General features: G+C 50.0%; 1 protein-coding gene across 2 annotated transcripts in view; it reads right to left on the bottom strand.

Annotated features, from left to right (window-relative positions):
* Nucleotides 1-1,015: 1,015 nt before the first annotated feature.
* Nucleotides 1,016-18,762, bottom strand: part of USH1C (USH1 protein network component harmonin) — a 52,560-nt gene continuing 34,813 nt past the window's right edge. The window contains exons 19-27 of one of the 2 annotated variants that reach the window (XM_036862498.1): nt 17,363-17,482; nt 16,285-16,335; nt 9,133-9,174; nt 8,523-8,576; nt 8,089-8,188; nt 5,185-5,291; nt 4,728-4,730; nt 3,769-3,824; nt 2,219-2,659 (exon numbers count right to left, since the gene is read on the bottom strand). In XM_036862498.1, coding sequence (XP_036718393.1) covers nt 2,533-2,659; nt 3,769-3,824; nt 4,728-4,730; nt 5,185-5,291; nt 8,089-8,188; nt 8,523-8,576; nt 9,133-9,174; nt 16,285-16,335; nt 17,363-17,482 — 660 coding nt within the window. In that variant the 3' untranslated portion in view covers nt 2,219-2,532. Of the gene's footprint in view, nt 1,416-2,218; nt 2,660-3,768; nt 3,825-4,727; nt 4,731-5,184; nt 5,292-8,088; nt 8,189-8,522; nt 8,577-9,132; nt 9,175-16,284; nt 16,336-17,362; nt 17,483-18,762 lie in introns of those variants that run through there. The other variant, XM_036862496.1, reaches the window with a different exon arrangement.

Consider the following 18,762-nt stretch of genomic DNA (forward strand, 5'->3'; position numbering starts at 1 on the left):
CATGGGCTCTAGGCGCACAGGCTTAGTTGCTCCGTGGCATGTCGGATCTTCCTGAACCAGGGCTCGAACCCATGTCCCCTGCATTGGCAGGCGGATTCTTAACCACTGCACCACCAGGGAAGTCCTGCCATTGTGATTCTGTTGGGGAGGAGGGAAGAAGACCCTTCTCTCTGGTGCTTGGGCAAAGAATGACCTCTTTACTCAGGCAAGCAGAGACCTGAAAGGGAGGGAGGGAAGGAGAGTTGGGGGTGAGAGAGACAGAGGTGTTGAGACAGGCCCACAGCCACTACCTAATGTTTACCTGCTCGAAGGAAACATTGCCGAAGCGCTCCCCCCTCATGCCCTGTACAGAGTCAAAATCTATTTTTAGCTAAAAATAGTACATTAAAAATTCAAATTGGTGAATATATTTAATTTTAAGCTTTCTGAATAGCCAATGTGCCCTTGAGAAGACAGTCATTTAATGACGTGGGTGCTCTGGGGCTTGAACAAAGGACAGATCCTGGAGAAGTTTTTTTTTTCCCCCAGTGTATTTATTTACTTACTTTTAATTTTATATTGGAGTATAGTTGATTAAAAATGTTGTGTTAGTTTCAGGTGTACAGCAAAGTGATTCAGTTATACATATACATGTATCTGTTCTTTTTAAAATTCTTTTCCCATTTAGGTTGTTAGATAATATTGAGCAGAGTTCCCTGTGCTATACAGTAGGTCCTTGTTGGTTATCCATTTTACTTATGTATTCATGTATGTATGTATGTATGTATGTATGTATTTATTTTTGGTTATCCATTTTAAATATAGCAGTGTGTACATGCCAATCCCAAACTCCCTGACTATCCCTTCCCCCCACCCTTCCCCTCGGTAACCATAAGGAGAAGTTTTGTTAGGAAGAGTGAGCCAGGTGGTTTGGAGAGAAGCATCACCTTTTCCATTGGAGCTGGAGAATCAAATCAAATTCCTTTGCTGATCCAGCCCCCTGGTGGGAGAGGGTTGGGGGGGAGGGTGTTGAGGTTTGCTTGCTCCCCTACTTGGAAGAAATAATTTGCCTCAGTCAATGGGTGCTCAGATCTGTATTTGAGGCAATTAGCCAATTGACTACAAACATTTATTGGGTATCCACTGGGTGTAGGCTGGGTTCCCCCGTAACCCTGCAAAAGGGGCCTCTTTAGAACGGCTAGCTGCTCCCTCCCTCCATGCTGGCCTTCAGAGGGGTGGCCCGAAGTGTTCCTATGCAGCCCTACTTCAGGGCCAGAGGGAGTCTGCAATCCCTGGGTGCTGGCTATGGGTTTCCAGGTGCCTGCCCGCTGCGGTGGCTCAGCTGGCTCCAGGCACGGTGTCCAGGAGGGTGGGTCCAGAGCTCACTGGCTTCTACGGGTGGGTATGGTTTCTCCTCTGAACTTCAGAAGAAGGTCCTGTGGAGAAGAGGAACAAATAAGGAGGCTGCAGGTCTTGTGGGTGCGCACTCAGCCAAGGGCAAGGCCAACGAAAGGGAGCACACCCTGCCCCTTGGAGGCACAAGGCCTTGCCGACCTCTGGATGCCCCTCTTGGTGGAGGCCCCCAGCAGTCACACCCCAGCCACGGCACACAGGAGGCCAGGGAGGGCGCAGAAGGGACACCTGGGATGAGGTAGGAGGGGACCAGAAGGCAAAGGCACTGAGGTCCCTCACAGAGCAGATGACAAGTGATAGAAAACAAAGGGCCACGAGCCCATCCCAGAAGCCACAGCCACAGTTGAGGCCAACTGTTTTGGGAGCATGAGAAACTTGCAACAGAAAAGTCAACAAGTCCAGGCTTGGGTCTGCCCCAGATGCTGCCAGCTATGGGCTTTAGGCCACACCAAACACCAGTTTCACGGCCACCTACCAGCTCTGTCCATGGGCACAGCCCTGTCACAGGGCAGGAAACACATCCCAAAGCTGGGCTCCACAGTGTCCCACAGATAGAGTCCAGAGTCAAGGGAGACAGAAGGCACAGAGGACAGTTTGGTCTGAGCAGGGCTCAGCCACAGCAGGTCACAACAGGACATGGACAACTCTGATAGGCCAATCCTGGTTCTCTGGACCAGCGTTAATTGCCTCAATTGCCCTGGCTCTGGCCAAGCATGGCGGCTTTGTGGAGGTCCCAGAGGGTGGGGATGACAGGGAAGGGGAAACCCAGGCTGCGCTTCCTTTGGGTTCTCCCAGCCCATCGTGCCTGGTTTGAGGCACTGCCTGTGCCCAACTGAGAATGGCGCTCACTGCTCTATCCTGCTCATTGGGGTGCTATGTGGGACCCAGGGCAGATCCCAAGGGCTGTGGTGAGTCAGGACACCCAGGTCCCAAGCATGCCGCACACTGGGCTCTGCTTGGCTTCCCTGAGCGGGAGGGCCTTTGAGTCCAACAGAATTCCAGTGTCACCAACAGCAGGCCCAGGTGGCACTTCAGGGATGGCGAATCCCCAGACACCAGTCCAAAGAACCTGCCGACAGCATGGGCAGCAGACAGCCACGACGTGCAGCGTGGACAGACGGGGCCCTGCAGCCCGCCTGCCTATTCACCGCGGGGGTTGCCAGGCTCCAGCTGCAGGAGGAACCCGTGTCTAAGCATGGGAGCATTGTCTCCAAGGAGCTTTCGGACCAGCCGGGGGCTTTCGGCTGCAGAGGAGGGAAGAGAAGAGCTACATATGCAGAGCGGAGCAGGAAACACAAAACAGGGCTTGGTTATTCCAGGCAGAGCTCCACCGGACCTCTCCCTTCACTTGGCTCCTGCCTCAGGTCCTGCCTAGGCCCTGGGTTCCAGAATTAGTTGCTACAAGACCTTGATTTCTCTAAGATGTACACAGGACTCAGCCTCTGCTGGGAGGGGGAGTGGGTAGGCACCGTCATGACAGGCAAGCACAGGGATGGAGAGGTGATGTGATGAAGTGAGGGTGGGGGACAGTAAGAGGCACACACAGAGGCACACAGAGAGACAGGGGCAGAGACAGAAAGACAGAGAGAGAGAAAATGGATGCAGGGTGGCAAAGATGGAGAAGCAGGGACTCAGAGCCAGGGGTGGAGAGAGACAAGAAAAGGAGAGGTAAGAGAAGAGAGAGAGAGATGAAGGGAAGAAGGATGCAGGGGAGAGGGATGGATGGGAGAGAGACTGACAGGAAGGAAGGGGGAGCAGGAGGGAGGGGAAGGACACAGAGAGAGAGAGAGAGAGAGAATGAGATAGAGAGACCCACACAGATACAGAGACAGGAATGAAACAGACATAGGGAGAGACAGACCATACAGGGAATTGCAGAGAAAGACAGAGACTGGGCCAAGGAAAGCCTGCAGGATGGGGCCAAAGCCTATGGTCCTGGCTGCATGAGAGAAAGCAGCTACGTAGCAGGAAGACCCTCCAGAGAGCAAGACACAGAAGTCTTTAAACTAGCTGGTGATGGGGCAGGAGACGAAGTTCTGAGTAGGGAATCAAAAATCTGAGGCTTTGTCCCAGCTTCACTGTTTACTTGGCCTGAGACCTTGAATTTCTCTGGGCTTCAGTTTTGCATATGGAAAGAAGAATCCGGACAAGACCGACTTGAAGGCGGCTCTGGCAATGCTTGAGGACAGTGACTTAGTTCTAGGCTTGCTCTAGCCTGGGAGCTTTCCAGGATCAATTACTACTAGACTTTGTGCGCTTGGGCCATTCCGTTAGGCTGGATGAGGACTGGGGCTGGGCTGGGAGAAAGTGGCCAAGATCCCGGAGGAAGAGGAGGAGGGAGAGGAGGTAGGGGGCCAGGCACCCGCACACACTTACAGCTCATCGTCATACTCCTTGGGGGGACAGACGGCAATGACAAGGTCGATCCAGTCCTGTGGGGAGAAGCCATGTGACTCTGAGGCACGCTCAGCGGTCAGTGGCATGTCTGCCCCTGACACTCCATTCCCATGCCAGGGCACCATGGCCCAGGATCAGCCGGCTGGGGCCTTCTTCCCATGGGGGGGGTGGGCCCAGGTGGGGCTGGAGGTCCTCCTGGTGGGGAAGGGCCTCACTGTGCAATCCCACGGTCTGGGGGAAGCTTCCAGACTCTGAGGTTTCAGAACCATAGAAGCCAGGGTTGCCAGGTCCTTGAATGACACCAAGTTCCCAAATGCTGATCTGCAGACCCTGGCCGGGCATCAACCTCAGAATCACTTGGGGAATTCCTTAAAATTCTAGATTCATGGACTTGGTGCCTGGAAATCTGAGGTTAGGTCCTGGGAAACGGTATTTTTAACAAAGTCCCTAGGTCATTCTGATGCACAGCCAATTGGGGAATTTCAGGCCTAGCTTTCTGCTCCTAACATTTGAATCCCCTCAATGGCATCACTGCCATCCTTAGCTTCTCCATCATTGTCCATCCTTGGCTTGGGTGTATCCAATAAAAATTTTGTGAAATATCACTAGGCCCCTCTACCATGCAATAGCTCCTAATATTGAACTGAAATCTCTCCTCAGGACCTCCCTCCATCCAATTCAGCTCTGCCCTCAAGATCACAGAAAACTTTCGCTCCCTCTACCCTAATGCAGCACTTGAGATAGTTAAAGACAGTCATCATGTTACCCGTGAGTCTTCTCTTCTCCACATCCCTTCATGTGGGTCCCAGGCCCATCTGGTCAGCATCCTCGGCACTGAACTTAATACCTCAGGCTCGGCTGCCTGCATACAGTTGCACAGGTTGTGCATTGCACAACATGAGCGAGCACCATTCACACTGTAGTCTGTAGGAGGGCACCCCCTCGGATTGTGCAGGGCACAGCCTGGGAGACCTTATGTGGTGGCCCTGACCCAGGTGGGTGTCTAATGAGCCAGAGCAAACTACCACCAGCCCCTCCTCCATTCTGAGCCCTCTACTTCTGTTAATGCTTTCAAGCACTCTCTTGATTCCTGTTTGGTGTGTACTTAGAGAAGACCTTAAGTTTTTTTCTTAGGTGGGTTGCCACATCTGGTCTTCTGGAGTCTATTTGTGCCACTTGTTTTTTGGATTCAAGGTTGGAAACTGACTTTCTGAATTCTATCTTGTCAGATTAAGACCACTGGCTGGATAGGGTATGTGAGTGTCACCCAGGAGTTACCTGGACCTTGGATATCGGCCCTGGGATGGGGCACCCTGACTGTAAGGCCTGGTTGCAGAGGCCAGGGTTTGAGGCAGGCAGGCAAGGGAGGGAAAAAGGGTGGGGGATTGTTCTTACCCCCTGATTCCAGGCCTTCTGCAGGGCAGCCTCAGCCTCAGCCAGGGTGTAGTCCGTCACGATCTTGCCATTGATGGCCATGACCTCATCCCCTTTCACAATGCCACCTGCAGGAAGACAAGGCTGACTGACCAACTGGGCTGTATATAGAAAATGGGGAGTGACTGTAGGGCTGCAGAAGGGGCCTGACTTGGATTCTGAAAGCTCATATGGGCTCAGAAAGCACAAGGGGAAACAATCGACCAGGTTGCTCAAAGGGCACTTCCTTCCCACCTCATCCACACACCCTCACCCCAGCTCAGTAGAATCGGGACACCAGTGATGAATTATTGCCACCCCAGCTTTTGTATGGGCCTCTGATTGCAGAGGGAAGCAGACCTGCATTTCCAGGGAGGTTACCAGAAACACAAGCTAGTTCTATGAGCCGTCCCTCTCTGTGCTCTAGCCGTGCTGGTCGGCTTTAGGTCCCTGAGCAGACTGAGCTCTTTCCTGCCTCAGAGCTTTCACATGCTGTTCCACCCGGTGCACTTGCCCTCGCTCTCTTTCCCTCTTCTTCCAAGTCTGAGATAAAACTCTGAGAGGTCTTCTCTGACTGCCCACTCAATCTCAAGTAGAACTTTCCTATTATTCTATTAAAGTATCCTGGTCTTTTTCTGCACAGCATTTTTCACAATTTGTAACCATATATCTATTTATTGACTGGTGGTCCCTCCTACCAGACTGTCAGCTCCATAAGGGCAGGGGTTGTCTTTTTAGTTCACCACTATATCTCCAGCACTTAACAAAATACCTAGCACAAAATAGGAATTCAATAGATATTTCTTGAATAAATGAGTGATGTTGAAGGTGTTCCTGGATAAGCGGACCTGTGATCTAATAAGTAGTTTGAGAAAAGCTGACGTTATAAGCTTAAACAGAGCTACTCACTGCAGGACTTGTCAGAACCTTGAATATGCTAATATGCCTTGTGGCTCTCCGAGAAGTAGATCTAACACACATCTTCAACTTCAGAACCCTTTCTTCTTTTTTTTTTTTTTTGAGCAATTTCTCCCAGTTCTGGTGTCCACAGAACATTCTGTGCTATGCTGAAATAGTTTACTCAGGAGCCTTGCAGGCATGAAGGTCCACAGGATTATGATGCGTGTTGCTGAAGATGGTGGCTATGGTGGCTTAAAACACATGTGCTCCTGGGGAACGTTCACCAGCTGCTTGTATGTCCAAAGTAGTGTGGAACCAAACTGTAGACAGCAGTTTCCTCTGGACAGTGGGCCTGGGGAGAGGTAGCTTCCACATTTTCACTTTGTACAAACCCAAGATGCAGCCTCAGGACCAATAAGGCAGTGGTTGGGCTGGGGCTTTGTAAGGTGGGGAGGGCCCAGGAAGCCACCCATACATCCTGGTCCTCTTTCCCTGCTAGACATGGCAGACAGGTGGGGCCAGCATCAACCCTTCCCTCAGCTGGCACAGGAAATGAGGACAGAGGTGGAGCGCATTGGCCAGGTGGGCAGTGGTGGGCCATGGCAGCTGCCTAGCTGAGCAGGCCCCCCTTCTATAGCGGAAATGAAGGCTCAAGTGCGGCTGTGAGGGGCCGAGGTCACCAAGGCCCCGGGTGGCAGAGCTGGACTCGCCCTAGCAACCCACAGAAGCCTGGCTGCCAGTGTGCCCAGGTGACTGCCATCACTCCACCTCCTGCCTCAGGCCCACACCCACCCTCCATTCTACCACCTTGGCTTGTGGGAAAGACTCCAGCCTAGCGCTGCAGAGAAGGGATCTGACTCTGGGATTCCCTGCTCTGGCCTGCAAAGGTGAGGGGCTCCTCCTTCAACGGCACCTATTCCTCCACAAAGGACTCAGGAGTACTGAAAAGCTGCCCAGACTTGGAAGAAGGTGGAGTTTCAGACATTGTCAGGTGAATGGGTTGATCGTTTGAGGCACAAGTCTGTGCTGGGTCCACAAAGGCTTCACTCATCAGCAGGGGTGTTTTTGTTGGTAAGGGGATCAAGGCAAAGCAAGAAGATCATGCCACAGGAGAGACACAGGGTGGGAGAGGGCCCCTGCCCCGCTGGGAGGGGGCAGGGCTGCAGAAGGCCCCAAGCAGGGGTGGCACTTGTGCTGGGCAGTAAAGCGAATGACCAAACTGCTTGGGTTCAAGTCCTGCCTCCATCCCTTACTGGCTGTGGGTCCTGAACAAGTATTGTACTTAACCTTTCTGTGCCTCAGTTTCCTAAGATGTGAAATGAGAGTGATAACGGTATCTATTGTAAGAATTAAATGAGTTAATACACATGATTACCCAGACACAGGTTATGTGCAGGTACTTAGAATAACACCTGGCACGAGGTTAGTTCTTGACAGATGTTGGCTCTTATCATTATGAAAAGGACGGGTAACGTTTTGATGGTTTCTCTCTTGCCTTTACTTGTGCTGTCCTCTCTGCCTGGAAAGCTCTTTCCCTCCTTTGCAAGGCTAGCATCAACTTTCTTTAAAGGCTCAGCTCAGTATCACCCTTGTAGGGAGCCCTCCCAGCAGCCCTCTTGCCCTTGATAGGTTAGGGGCCTCAGGGTTCCCACAGCGTCCCTCCACCCTCTCAGTCCTCTGCCAGCCCACAGCAGACCACACTGTTATCGTCAGCACCCGGCAATTCTGAGGATGTTTTCACCACTAGATGGGGAGCCCCCGGAGGGCAAAGTGGTGTCTGGTTTGCTGTGTGCCTGCAGATCCTGGCACTGTCATATGCCTGCAGGTCACATGTGGGACACTGATGCATGAGTGGGCGGATCCAGGTGGGAGGGCATTTCTGAGAATGGTCAGCCCACTCCCAGAAGGCTGCTGTTTGCTTTCCTGGAGGGTCCTGTATAACCATCACACCATCCCCAAACCGGGGCATGGCTGGTCCCCACTCACCGTGCCGCTCAGCGGCTCCGCCCTCGTAAACAGCCGAGATGACCACCTTCCCGATCGGGGAGTCCACTCCGCCTTCCAGGGCCAGGTCTAAGGCTCCCTCCTGGTGAGAAGAAAACAGGCCTCTGGAGCCAAGGAGACAACAGGTTGTGGGCACCTGGGCACCCAGGAGCCTCTTGTCGGGGCCACAGACAGGGCGGGAGAAGCCATGGGGCAATGGCAGTGCCGTCAGGGAGAAAATGGGGCATGGATGCCAAGTGGGGCCTGGGGGTGTGGTCCTGCAATAGGAAGGGGTGTTCCCAAGGGGAAAGAGGAGAGTGGGGATCTGAGGGGTCCCCCAGGAGTCACCTTGAGAGTAGGAGAAACAAGGGACTAAGATGGGAGGGGACAGGGACAAAGAAGCGTGGTCCCCGCCTGACCTCCGTGTGCCCGGGTACCTTCTTAATGCGCAGGAGCCGGACATCCTTTCCTACGATCTGCTCCGGGGTGAACTAGAGGGAAAAGACAGTGGGGATGAAGGATGCCTGCCTGAAGGATGCAGGCGGGGGCAGGGGTGGGAGGGAAAGCCAGGCACCTGTGGGACATTGGGCCCCACAGAACACATGGTCAAGGGGACCTTGCACAGCCTCATCCCCATCAGTCTTCAGCTGGAGGTCCCAGGCCCCATAGGGGCCCCATGGACACGCACACACAGAGATCGTTCTTCCCTGGGATTATTGTGAGGACTGGGCGAGAGCATGCCTTGTAAACACACAGCACAGTGTCTGGTATGTAGTTAGTGCTCAGCAAGTGTAACTGTTGTTGTAAACCACACACACGCACACACACACACATACATACATACACACACACACAAGTTCACAATGGAATGCTGTTTGAAAGGAGCCCACACAGGGAAGAGCAGCTGGGGCCTCCTTGGGGCTGTTCACACGCCCTGCCTCATCCCCAGGGCCCTCAGAGCCCACAATGCACCAGCACCAAACACACCGTAATCCCCCACCCCCCACTCCTGGGGTTACTCCCCAGGGGAGGAGAGTTATCTCTCACCATGGAGTAGGGGTCAAAGCCTTCCTCGTATTTCCGGAAATCCTGGAAGCAAAGGGAGGGTGTTAGGGCTTCAGAGCAGAGGCCCTTGAGAGTCACTGCAGGAAAGAAGCTTAGGGCGGAGGAAGACGGTGAATGGCTAGGAGGTAGGGGAGAGAGTGGCGGGGTGAGGGGCCAGTTGTGGACTGCATGGGGGATTCGGGGAGGAGGCTGGCAGCCCTGACAGCCAGAGCACCCCTGCCTGGGAGAAGCGGGAAGCTACGGGAAGCATTTGAAGGACCCTGGCCCTGGACCCTGCACTGTTCCAGAGGGGTGGGCATCTGTGGCTGGCAGGGGCACCTGCTGACATCTAGGTGGTCTGGGCAACCTTACTGAAGGTCTCATTGCCCACAGTTTCAGGTCTTTTAGGCTCTTTCTCAGTTCCTCCAAGTGCCCACCTGAGGCCAGGTCCAGGCTCTGGGGATGAAGCCCAGCTTTTCTCCACCCAGTGCTCTGACCCCAAAGAAGGACAATACTGCTCAAGAGGCTCCCTGGGGAAACCAGTCACAACATGATGGGCGTGGGGAAGGGACATCAGGCACCCAGAGGAAAAGGAGGGCTGTCTGTGCTTGCCCAGCGCCTGCACTGTTCTTAACGTAATGCTTATCTAGAAGGTAAGGTTCCCCCCAGAACCTAGCCAGGGGAGGAGGGGGACGCTCAGCTCCGGGGACCTGGCTTGGTGGGAGCTGTGGGAACAATATCCCCCAAAATATGCCCTTCTCACCAAGCAAGGTGGTGAGAAGGGAGAAGGGGGAGCAGAGTCGGAAAAGCACTGTCTTCCCAGGAGTCACACACAGAGAGCAGGAGCCCGGGGTCCATGGATTGAGGGGCCAGGCATGCTAAGCCCGAGGGCAGCAAAGCCTCAGTTAGTCCCCCCAGGAAGGTGGAAGCAAAGGAGAAGCCCTGTGACAGGTGCCCATGCAGCCTTGCTGGACTGAGTGGAGTCACCCCCAGCATACAGTCACCTGGGCCACACCAAGTGTCCCCTGGGGCCTGTGGTTGGCATCACGGGGAGGTCACATCCTCCTCTATGCCCAGCATGCAGCAACCAAGCTCTGGGCTCAAGACAGGGGCCAGATATCAGCAGACGGATCCCTGGGCATCTGCCTGCCCTGCCTCCTCACTCGCCTTCATCTCCCGGGCTCAACCCCAAAAAGCCTGGGGGTCTCCAGCCTGGCCCAGCTCTGAGGCCACCCCCAGGTCGGTGTGTGGGTGTCAGGGCAGCAGACAGAGGAAGGGATGCAGCAAATCCACGGGCAAGGGGAGTCATTAGGCAGGATGTGGAGTCAATTCTCTTTCACGGAGAGAACCCTGCCTACCCCTGGCTGTTTCTTCTGGAAAAGTGAGCAGGGCTGGCTATGGGCCTCCCTCTCTCCTTCCCTCTGAGAATCTGCTCTCAGCAACAGGCCGGATGGCAAGGACTTGTGTCTTATGTGAATTTAGATTAGAGACCTATAAGCCACTATCGCGGGCCGGCCCTTGAAGAGGGAGTCCAGCCCTTCGTCCAACAGATGGAGACACTGGGACCCAGAGAGGTGACATTCATGCTCAAGTCACCCCGTCAGTGGGCAGTGAGGTGAAGGTCTGACTCCCAGTCTGGGCCGTTGGATTCACCTTCCTGCCTCTCTCTCCTCGAAACCTATTTGTGCCTTGAATAACAAAACCCTTAAATGTCTATTTCATCCTGAGAGGCAGGATGGCGTAGGATTTAGGAGCCCAGCTATGGAGCCTGGCCTCCTGGGTCAAATTCAAATCCAGGGTCTGACACTAGCTGTGCTATCAAGGGCATGATTCCTAATCTCTCTGCATTGGTTTCTCATCTATAAAATGGGGGTGATAAAAGCACTTACCTCCTAGGTTCTGGTAAAGATTAAAAGAGTTAAAGTACATAAAATATTTAGAAACAGTGCTTGTCCAGAAGGGAGTGGTATGATATACTTAAAGTGATGAAAGGGAAGAACCTACAACCAAGATTACTCTACCCGGCAAGGATCTCATTCAGATTCGACGGAGAAATCAAAAGCTTTACAGACAAGCAAAAGCTAAGAGAATTCAGCACCACCAAACCAGCTCTACAACAAATGCTAAAGGAACTTCTCTAAGTGGGAAACACAAGAGAAGAAAAGGACCTACAAAAACAAACCCAAAACAATTAAGAAAATGGTCATAGGAACATACATATCGATAATTACCTTAAACGTGAATGGATTAAATGCTCCAACCAAAAGACACAGGCTTGCTGAGTGGATACAAAAACAAGACCCATATATATGCTGTCTACAAGAGACCCACTTCAGACCTAGGGACACATACAGACTGAAAGTGAGGGGATGGAAAAAGATATTCCATGCAAATGGAAATCAAAAGAAAGCTGGAGTTAGCAATACTCATATCAGATAAAATAGACTTGAAAATAAAGAATGTTACAAGAGACAAGGAAGGACACTACATAATGATCAAGGGATCAATCCAAGAAGAAGATATAACAATTATAAATATATATGCACCCAATATAGGAGCACCTCAATACATAAGGTTACTGCTAACAGCTATAAAAGAGGAAATTGACAGTAACACAATAATAGTGGGGGGCTTTAACACCTCACTTACACCAATGGACAGATCATCCAAAATGAAAATAAATAAGGAAACAGAAGCTTTAAATGACACAACAGACCAGATAGATTTAATTGATATTTATAGGACATTCCATCCAAAAACAGCAGATTACACTTTCTTCTCAAGTGCGCATGGAACATTCTCCAGGACTGATCACATCTTGGGTCACAAATCAAGCCTCAGTAAATTTAAGAAAATTGAAATCATATCAAGCATCTTTTCTGACCACAACGCTCCGAGATTAGAAATGAATTACAGGGAAAAAAACGTAAAAAACACAAACACATGGAGGCTAAACAGTACGTTACTAAATAACCAAGAGATCACTGAAGAAATCAAAGAGGAAATAAAAAATTACCTAGAGACAAATGACAGTGAAAACACGATGATCCAAAACCTATGGGATGCAGGAAAAGCAGCTCTAGGAGGGAAGTTTATAGCTATACAAGCCTACCTCAAGAAACAGGAAACATCTCAAATAAACAATCTAACCTTACACCTAAAGGAACTAGAGAAAGAAGAACAAACAAAACCCAAAGTTAGCAGAAGGAAAGAAATCATAAAGATCAGAGCAGAAATAAATGAAATAGAAACAAAGAAAACAATAGCAAAGATCAATAAAACTAAAAGCTAGTTCTTTGAGAAGATAAACAAAATTGATAAACCATTAGCCAGACTCATCAAGAGGGAGAGGACTCAAATCAATAAAATTAGAAATGAACAAGGAGAAGTTACAACAGACACCGCAGAAATACAAAGCATCCTAAGAGACTACTACAAGCAACTCTATGCCAATAAAATGGACAACCTGGAAGAAATGGACAAATTCTTAGAAAGGTACAACCTTCCAAGACTGAACCAGGAAGAAATAGAAAATATGAACAGACCAATCACAAGTAATGAAATTGAAACTGTGATTAAAAATCTTCCAACAAACAAAAGTCCAGGACCAGATGGCTTCACAGGTGAATTCTATCAAACATTTAGAGAAGAGCTGACACCCATCCTTCTCAAACTCTTCCCAAAAACTGCAGAGGAAAGAACACTCCCAAACTCATTCTATGAGGCCACCATCGCCCTGATACCAAAACCAGACAAAGATACTACAAAAAAAGAAAATTACAGACCAATATCACTGATGAATATAGATGCAAAAATCCTCAACAAAATACTAGCAAACAGAATCCAACAACACATTAAAAGGATCATACACCATGATCAAGTGGGATTTATCCCAGGGATGCAAGGATTCTTCAATATATGCAAATCAATCAATGTGATATACCATATTGACAAATTGAAGAATAAAAACCATATGATCATCTCAGTAGATGCAGAAAAAGCTTTTGACAAAATTCAACACCCATTGATGATAAAAACTCTCCAGAAAGTGGGCAAAGAGGGAACCTACCTCAACATAATAAAGGCCATATACGACAAACCCACAGCAAACATCATTCTCAATGGTGAAAAACTGAAAGCATTTCCTCTTCAGATCAGGAACAAGACAAGGATGTCCACTCTCACCACTATTATTCAACATAGTTTTGGAAGTCCTAGCCACAGCAATCAGAGAAGAAAAAGAAATAAAAGGAATACAAATTGGAAAAGAAGAAGTAAAACTGTCACTGTTTGCGGATGACATGATACTATACATAGAGAATCCTAAAAATGCCACCAGAAAACTACTAGAGCTAATCAATGAATTTGGTAAGGTTGCAGGATACAAAATTAATGCACAGAAATCTCTTGCATTCCTATACACTAATGATGAAAAATCTGAAAGAGAAATTATGGAAACACTCCCATTTACCATTGCAACAAAAAGAATAAAATACCTAGGAATAAACCTACCTAGGGAGACAAAAGACCTGTATGCAGAAAACTATAAGACACTGATGAAAGAAATTAAAGATGATACCAGCAGATGGAGAGATATACCATGCTCTTGGATTGCAAGAATCAATATTGTGAAAATGACTATACTACCCAAAGCAATCTACCGATTCAATGCAATCCCTATCAAATTACCAATGGCATTTTTACGAAACTAGAACAAAAAATCTTAAAATTTGTATGGAGACAACCCCGAATAGCCAAAGCAGTCTTGAGGGAAAAAGACGGAGCTGGAGGAATCAGACTCCCTGACTTCAGACTATACTACAAAGCTACAGTAATCAAGATAATATGGTACTGGCACAAAAACAGAAACATAGATCAATGGAACAAGACAGAAAGCCCAGAGATAAACCCACGCACCTATGGTCAACTAATCTATGACAAAGGAGGCAAGGATATAACACAATGGAGAAAAGACAGTCTCTTCAATAAGTGGTGCTGGGAAAACTGGACAGCTACATGTAAAAGAATGAAGTTAGAACACTCCTTAACACCATACACAAAAATAAACTCAAAATGGATTTGAGACCTAAATATAAGACCAGACACTATAAAACTCTTAGAGGAAAACATAGGAAGAACACTCTTTGACATAAATCACAACAAGATCTTTTTTGATCCACCTCCTAGAGTAATGGAAATAAGAACAAAAATAAACAAATGGGACCTAATGAAACTTAAAAGCTTTTGCACAGCAAAGGAAACCATAAACAAGACGAAAAGACAACCCTCAGAATGGGAGAAAATGTTTGCAAGCGAATCAACGGACAAACAATTAATCTCCAAAATATATAAACAGCTCATGCAGCTCAATATTAAAGAAACAAACAACCCAATCCAAAAATGGGCAGAAGACCTAAATTGACATTTCTCCAAAGAAGACATACAGATGGCCAAGAAGCACATGAAAAGCTGCTCAACATCACTAATTATTAGAGAAATGCAAATCAAAACTACAATGAGGTATCACCTCACACCAGTTAGAATGGGCATCATCAGAAAATCTACAAACAACAAATGCTGGAGAGGATGTGGAGAAAAGGGAACCCTCTTGCACTGTTGGTGGAAATGTAAATTGATACAGCCACTATGGAGAACAGAATGGAGGTTCCTTAAAAAACTAAAAATAGAATTACCATATGATCCAGCAATCCCACTACTGGGCATATACCCAGAGGAAACCGTAATTCGAAAAGACACATGCACCCCAATGTTCATTGCAGTGCTATTTATAATAGCCAGGTCATGGAAGCAATCTAAATGCCCATCGACAGACGAATGGATAAAGAAGTTGTGGTACATATATACAATGGAATGTTACTCAGCCATAAAAAGGAACGAAATTGAGACGTGGATGGATCTAGAGACTGTCATACAGAGTGAAATAAGTCAGAAAGAGAAAAACAAATATCGTATACTAACGCATGTATGTGCAATCTAGAAAAATGGTACAGATGAACCGGTTTGCAGGGCAGAAGTTGAGACACAGATGTAGAGAACAAATGTATGGACACCAAGGGGGGAAAGCCACGGGAGGGTAGGGATGGTGGTGTGCTGAATGGGGTGATTGGGATTGACGTGTATACACTGATGTGTATAAAATTGATGACTAATAAGAACCTACTGTATAAAAAAATAAATAAAATAAAATTTAAAAATTAAAAAAAAGCAAATAAAATTTAAAAATTAGTTTGAAATTTTAGATTCAAAAATAAAAGAAACACTTAAAAGAAAAAAAAAGAAACAGTGCTTAGCACATCACAGCTAAGTGTCAGCTGTCACCTGTCACTGCTCAGTCCTGCGTTGGGGGCAGTTTCCTTTGCAGACCCCCCCATCTCACTGTACAGCTGACACCTCCCCTTTGTTCCCTGCCTGCAGTCAAATCAGCCTGTAGTCAGATATTCGGTTATTGGTGAGGATGTTGGCTGCAAGATCTCCATCTTGGGGTCTCTTTCATCAGCAATGAGACAGCCAATCCAATGGCTGGCTCTGAGGATGTAAGCCGCAGGAGGTGGGAGGATAAGTGGCTGCCTGCCTGAATCCACTCATGGACCAGCAAGGACTTCTGTGGGGCCCCGTGCACAGGAGCGCCCCCTGCAGATGGAGGACCTGGGCCACCACTTCCTCCCTGATGGTGGTTTGGGGCCAAGTGGGGTTTGGTGAAGCTGTGATCTGCCTTGAGGAGGCAAGACATGGGAAGGGGCAGGGAAACACCTCAGGCAGCCCCTTTTTCTCTCTAGAGCTGCAGCGAGCACCTATCTTGGCCTCTGTGACCCTCTGAGGGGTCCCTCTGCTGCTCCTCTATGAACAAATAGCAGCAAAAGAAGCCAGCCCCCAGGGACACTGCTGCTTTCTCAGCTTGGCCATGGGGTCTCACAAGCCCAGGATCCCCACTTGATATGAGACACACACACATATGCACACACACACACCCCAAACCCCTGGCCACAGGTAACAGGACACAGTTTTGGGCCTGAGGCTCCTGGAAGATGGCGCTTGGGGCCACCTCCAAGCTGACAGGCACTCCCAGAGAGGTCAGAGTGGGAGGGGCAGAGGGTGGTGGGGAGGACCACAGACACACGACGGGTATCATTTTACTTGTCGGAACGCTGTCTGATAAACCACCATCCTCTTCAACATCTCCTGTGGCTGCCAGAAAAAAAAAAAGTTCCACGCTGGATGTTACCAATAGGTCTCGTCTGCCCCCTGGTGCCAAACCCTGGGCCTGCCAGCCTGGGGTTGCCTGGCCAACATCCCTCCCCAGACAGACGCAGCCTGATTTATGTGAGGGGCCCCTCAACGCCACCCAGATGCAGCAGCTACCTAGTCCTAGTCAGGAAGACACCACCCCTTGTCATCAGCCTGAAAACACAATGCGGAGGCATCAGCAGGCTGTCAGAGGAGCGTGAACTTTGCTTTTTGGAGAGCTAAAGCTCAAAATAAGTATCTGAGCTACTCCACCCTAACATTTGGATAGGGTTTCCTTGAAAGGGGAATATAAACTGTGGCATGACTCCTCCCACTGTGGGTGGGAGGCCTGTCAGGGGCCGGCACCCTTGCAGGGGGTGCACCTGAGTCCCAGCTTGCTCAGGCGTGGGTGACTGGGGGTGGGCAGGTGGGCAGACCCTCCCCCCTCCCAGGGCCACACCCCACATTCCCAGCCGCAGTGAGGAGTGAGACAGGAAGTGGAGAAGGGAAGTGGATCTGCTTTGGCCAGTTCCGCATCTGAGGGTGATCCTCGACAGGCCTTAGGGGCGCAGGCCAGGGCAACTGGAATCACTGCAGGTTTTGGCAAAATGGCAAGTACGTAGGAGTTTGGGCTTTGGAGTCTGAAAGACTGGAGTAAATTGTCGGTCCTGGCTCTGCCTTGGACAACCTACTTAACCTCTCTAAGCTCAGTTTCCTCAAGTGTTAAACAGGGCTAACAATAGGAACCATATTATTACTTCTAGATGGCGCTCTAAGCTGTTTGGTCAAGTGAGAAACAGGCATTTCTCTGGCTGTGGCAACATCCACTTATACCTATGTGGATTCACCTCTTGGCTAATGAGAAGGTGACGAGATGGCATCTGATGTGAGTTTGTATCCCACCTCGCTCTAGAGGCAGTAGCAGCTAGGGGAGACAGTCCATGTCTGCTCCTCCGGAGATGCCCTGGAGGGGACCCAAGGGGCTTACCAGGACCTCGGATTTCACAGCTGGCCTGTAGATGAAGTTGGACTCCTGGTGGACCATGACAGGTTTGGAGATGGTGGACACGCCAGGGCCTCGTGGAGGCTGTGGGCTTGGGCAAAATGTCTACGGGGTTAGTTTAAAGAGAGACCCATGTGAGGTCATGGCCCGGGTGGCCCAGGCCAACCACGGCACTTTGACACACAGGCAAATTCACACCATGCACTGAGCCAGCCTGGTCCGTTCACCCTGACGGATGTCCTAGGGACAGGGACAAGAAGTCCACTGGCCACGGTGTGTCCTGAGGCCACAGAAACTACTGGGTGGTTCTGAGGGATCAGGGGCTTGAGCCAGAGCCTGCTATGGGGGTGCCAGCGGGCACTGTCAGTCAGAGGATACTTTCAAGGCTCTCTCTCGGTGGCCACGGGTGCCATCCAGCTTCCTCTCTCCCAAAGGAGACCGTTGCAGTTCCCGGACTGCGCATGCAGCACCTGCTGTTCCTGGTGGGTGGGCACAGAGGTGGGGGTTTGGGAGGGAGGACCAGTAAGCACGGCATCCAGGAGAGCTGACGCAACACGTCTGCTTTGCTCTAACCCACTTGATCATCTTGGGCAAGACAAATCGGGTCACAGCCCTGCCCCAAACCCTTCATGGGTCCCCACTGACTACTAAACTCCTTGGCTCGACCCCCATGAGCTTCTCTACTTTCCTTGGCAGCCTCATCCCTCACTCCTCGCCCTTCTCACACTGCCTAACTTGAGCCTCCAAAATGCCCAGTTTTCTTGCCTTGAGGGTTTTTTACCTGCCCAGGTATTAGCTTGGGTATCACCACCTTTGGGGACCATTCCTTGAGCTTTTCCTCTCCACCCCCTCCCCTCAACACAGCACCTGTGTTTCCCTCATCTGCCCTGGTAGTGTGGGAGTTTCCTGCTTACTTGTCTGTCCTCCCACCAGACAGTCTCAGACAGGGACTGGGCTGCCTATTTTGTGGTGGTTCTCTGGTGCCCAGCACGGTGTCTGGCATATAGTAGGTGCTCACTAAACACGATACATGAGTAAATGAATGACTCAGTATTATGGTGGGTGCATGGGGCAGTGCCTGGGAGTACACATGGCTCTGAAAACCTTCCCCTGGCAGGTGCCTGTGTGGCAGGCACAGGTGCCGACCTGACACAGGTGTTTGTTTCCACCATCTGAGACCTGCTGGTGGCGGGGCTGACTGTGCAGATGTGTGATGGTCCACACGTCCTACTGCAGCACTGATGACACTCGCCACTAGCATGCAGGGAGGAGAAGGCTGGGCAGGGTCAGCGGTGCATGAGCCAAAGTGCTGACGTGAGCAGGATGAAGCTAACCAAAACAGCTGACCCCTGACCTCCGCATCAGGGACAACACTGGCTTTGATG

Source organism: Balaenoptera musculus, chromosome 8, assembly GCF_009873245.2.
Source record: "Balaenoptera musculus isolate JJ_BM4_2016_0621 chromosome 8, mBalMus1.pri.v3, whole genome shotgun sequence".
Lineage (NCBI taxonomy): Eukaryota > Metazoa > Chordata > Mammalia > Artiodactyla > Balaenopteridae > Balaenoptera > Balaenoptera musculus.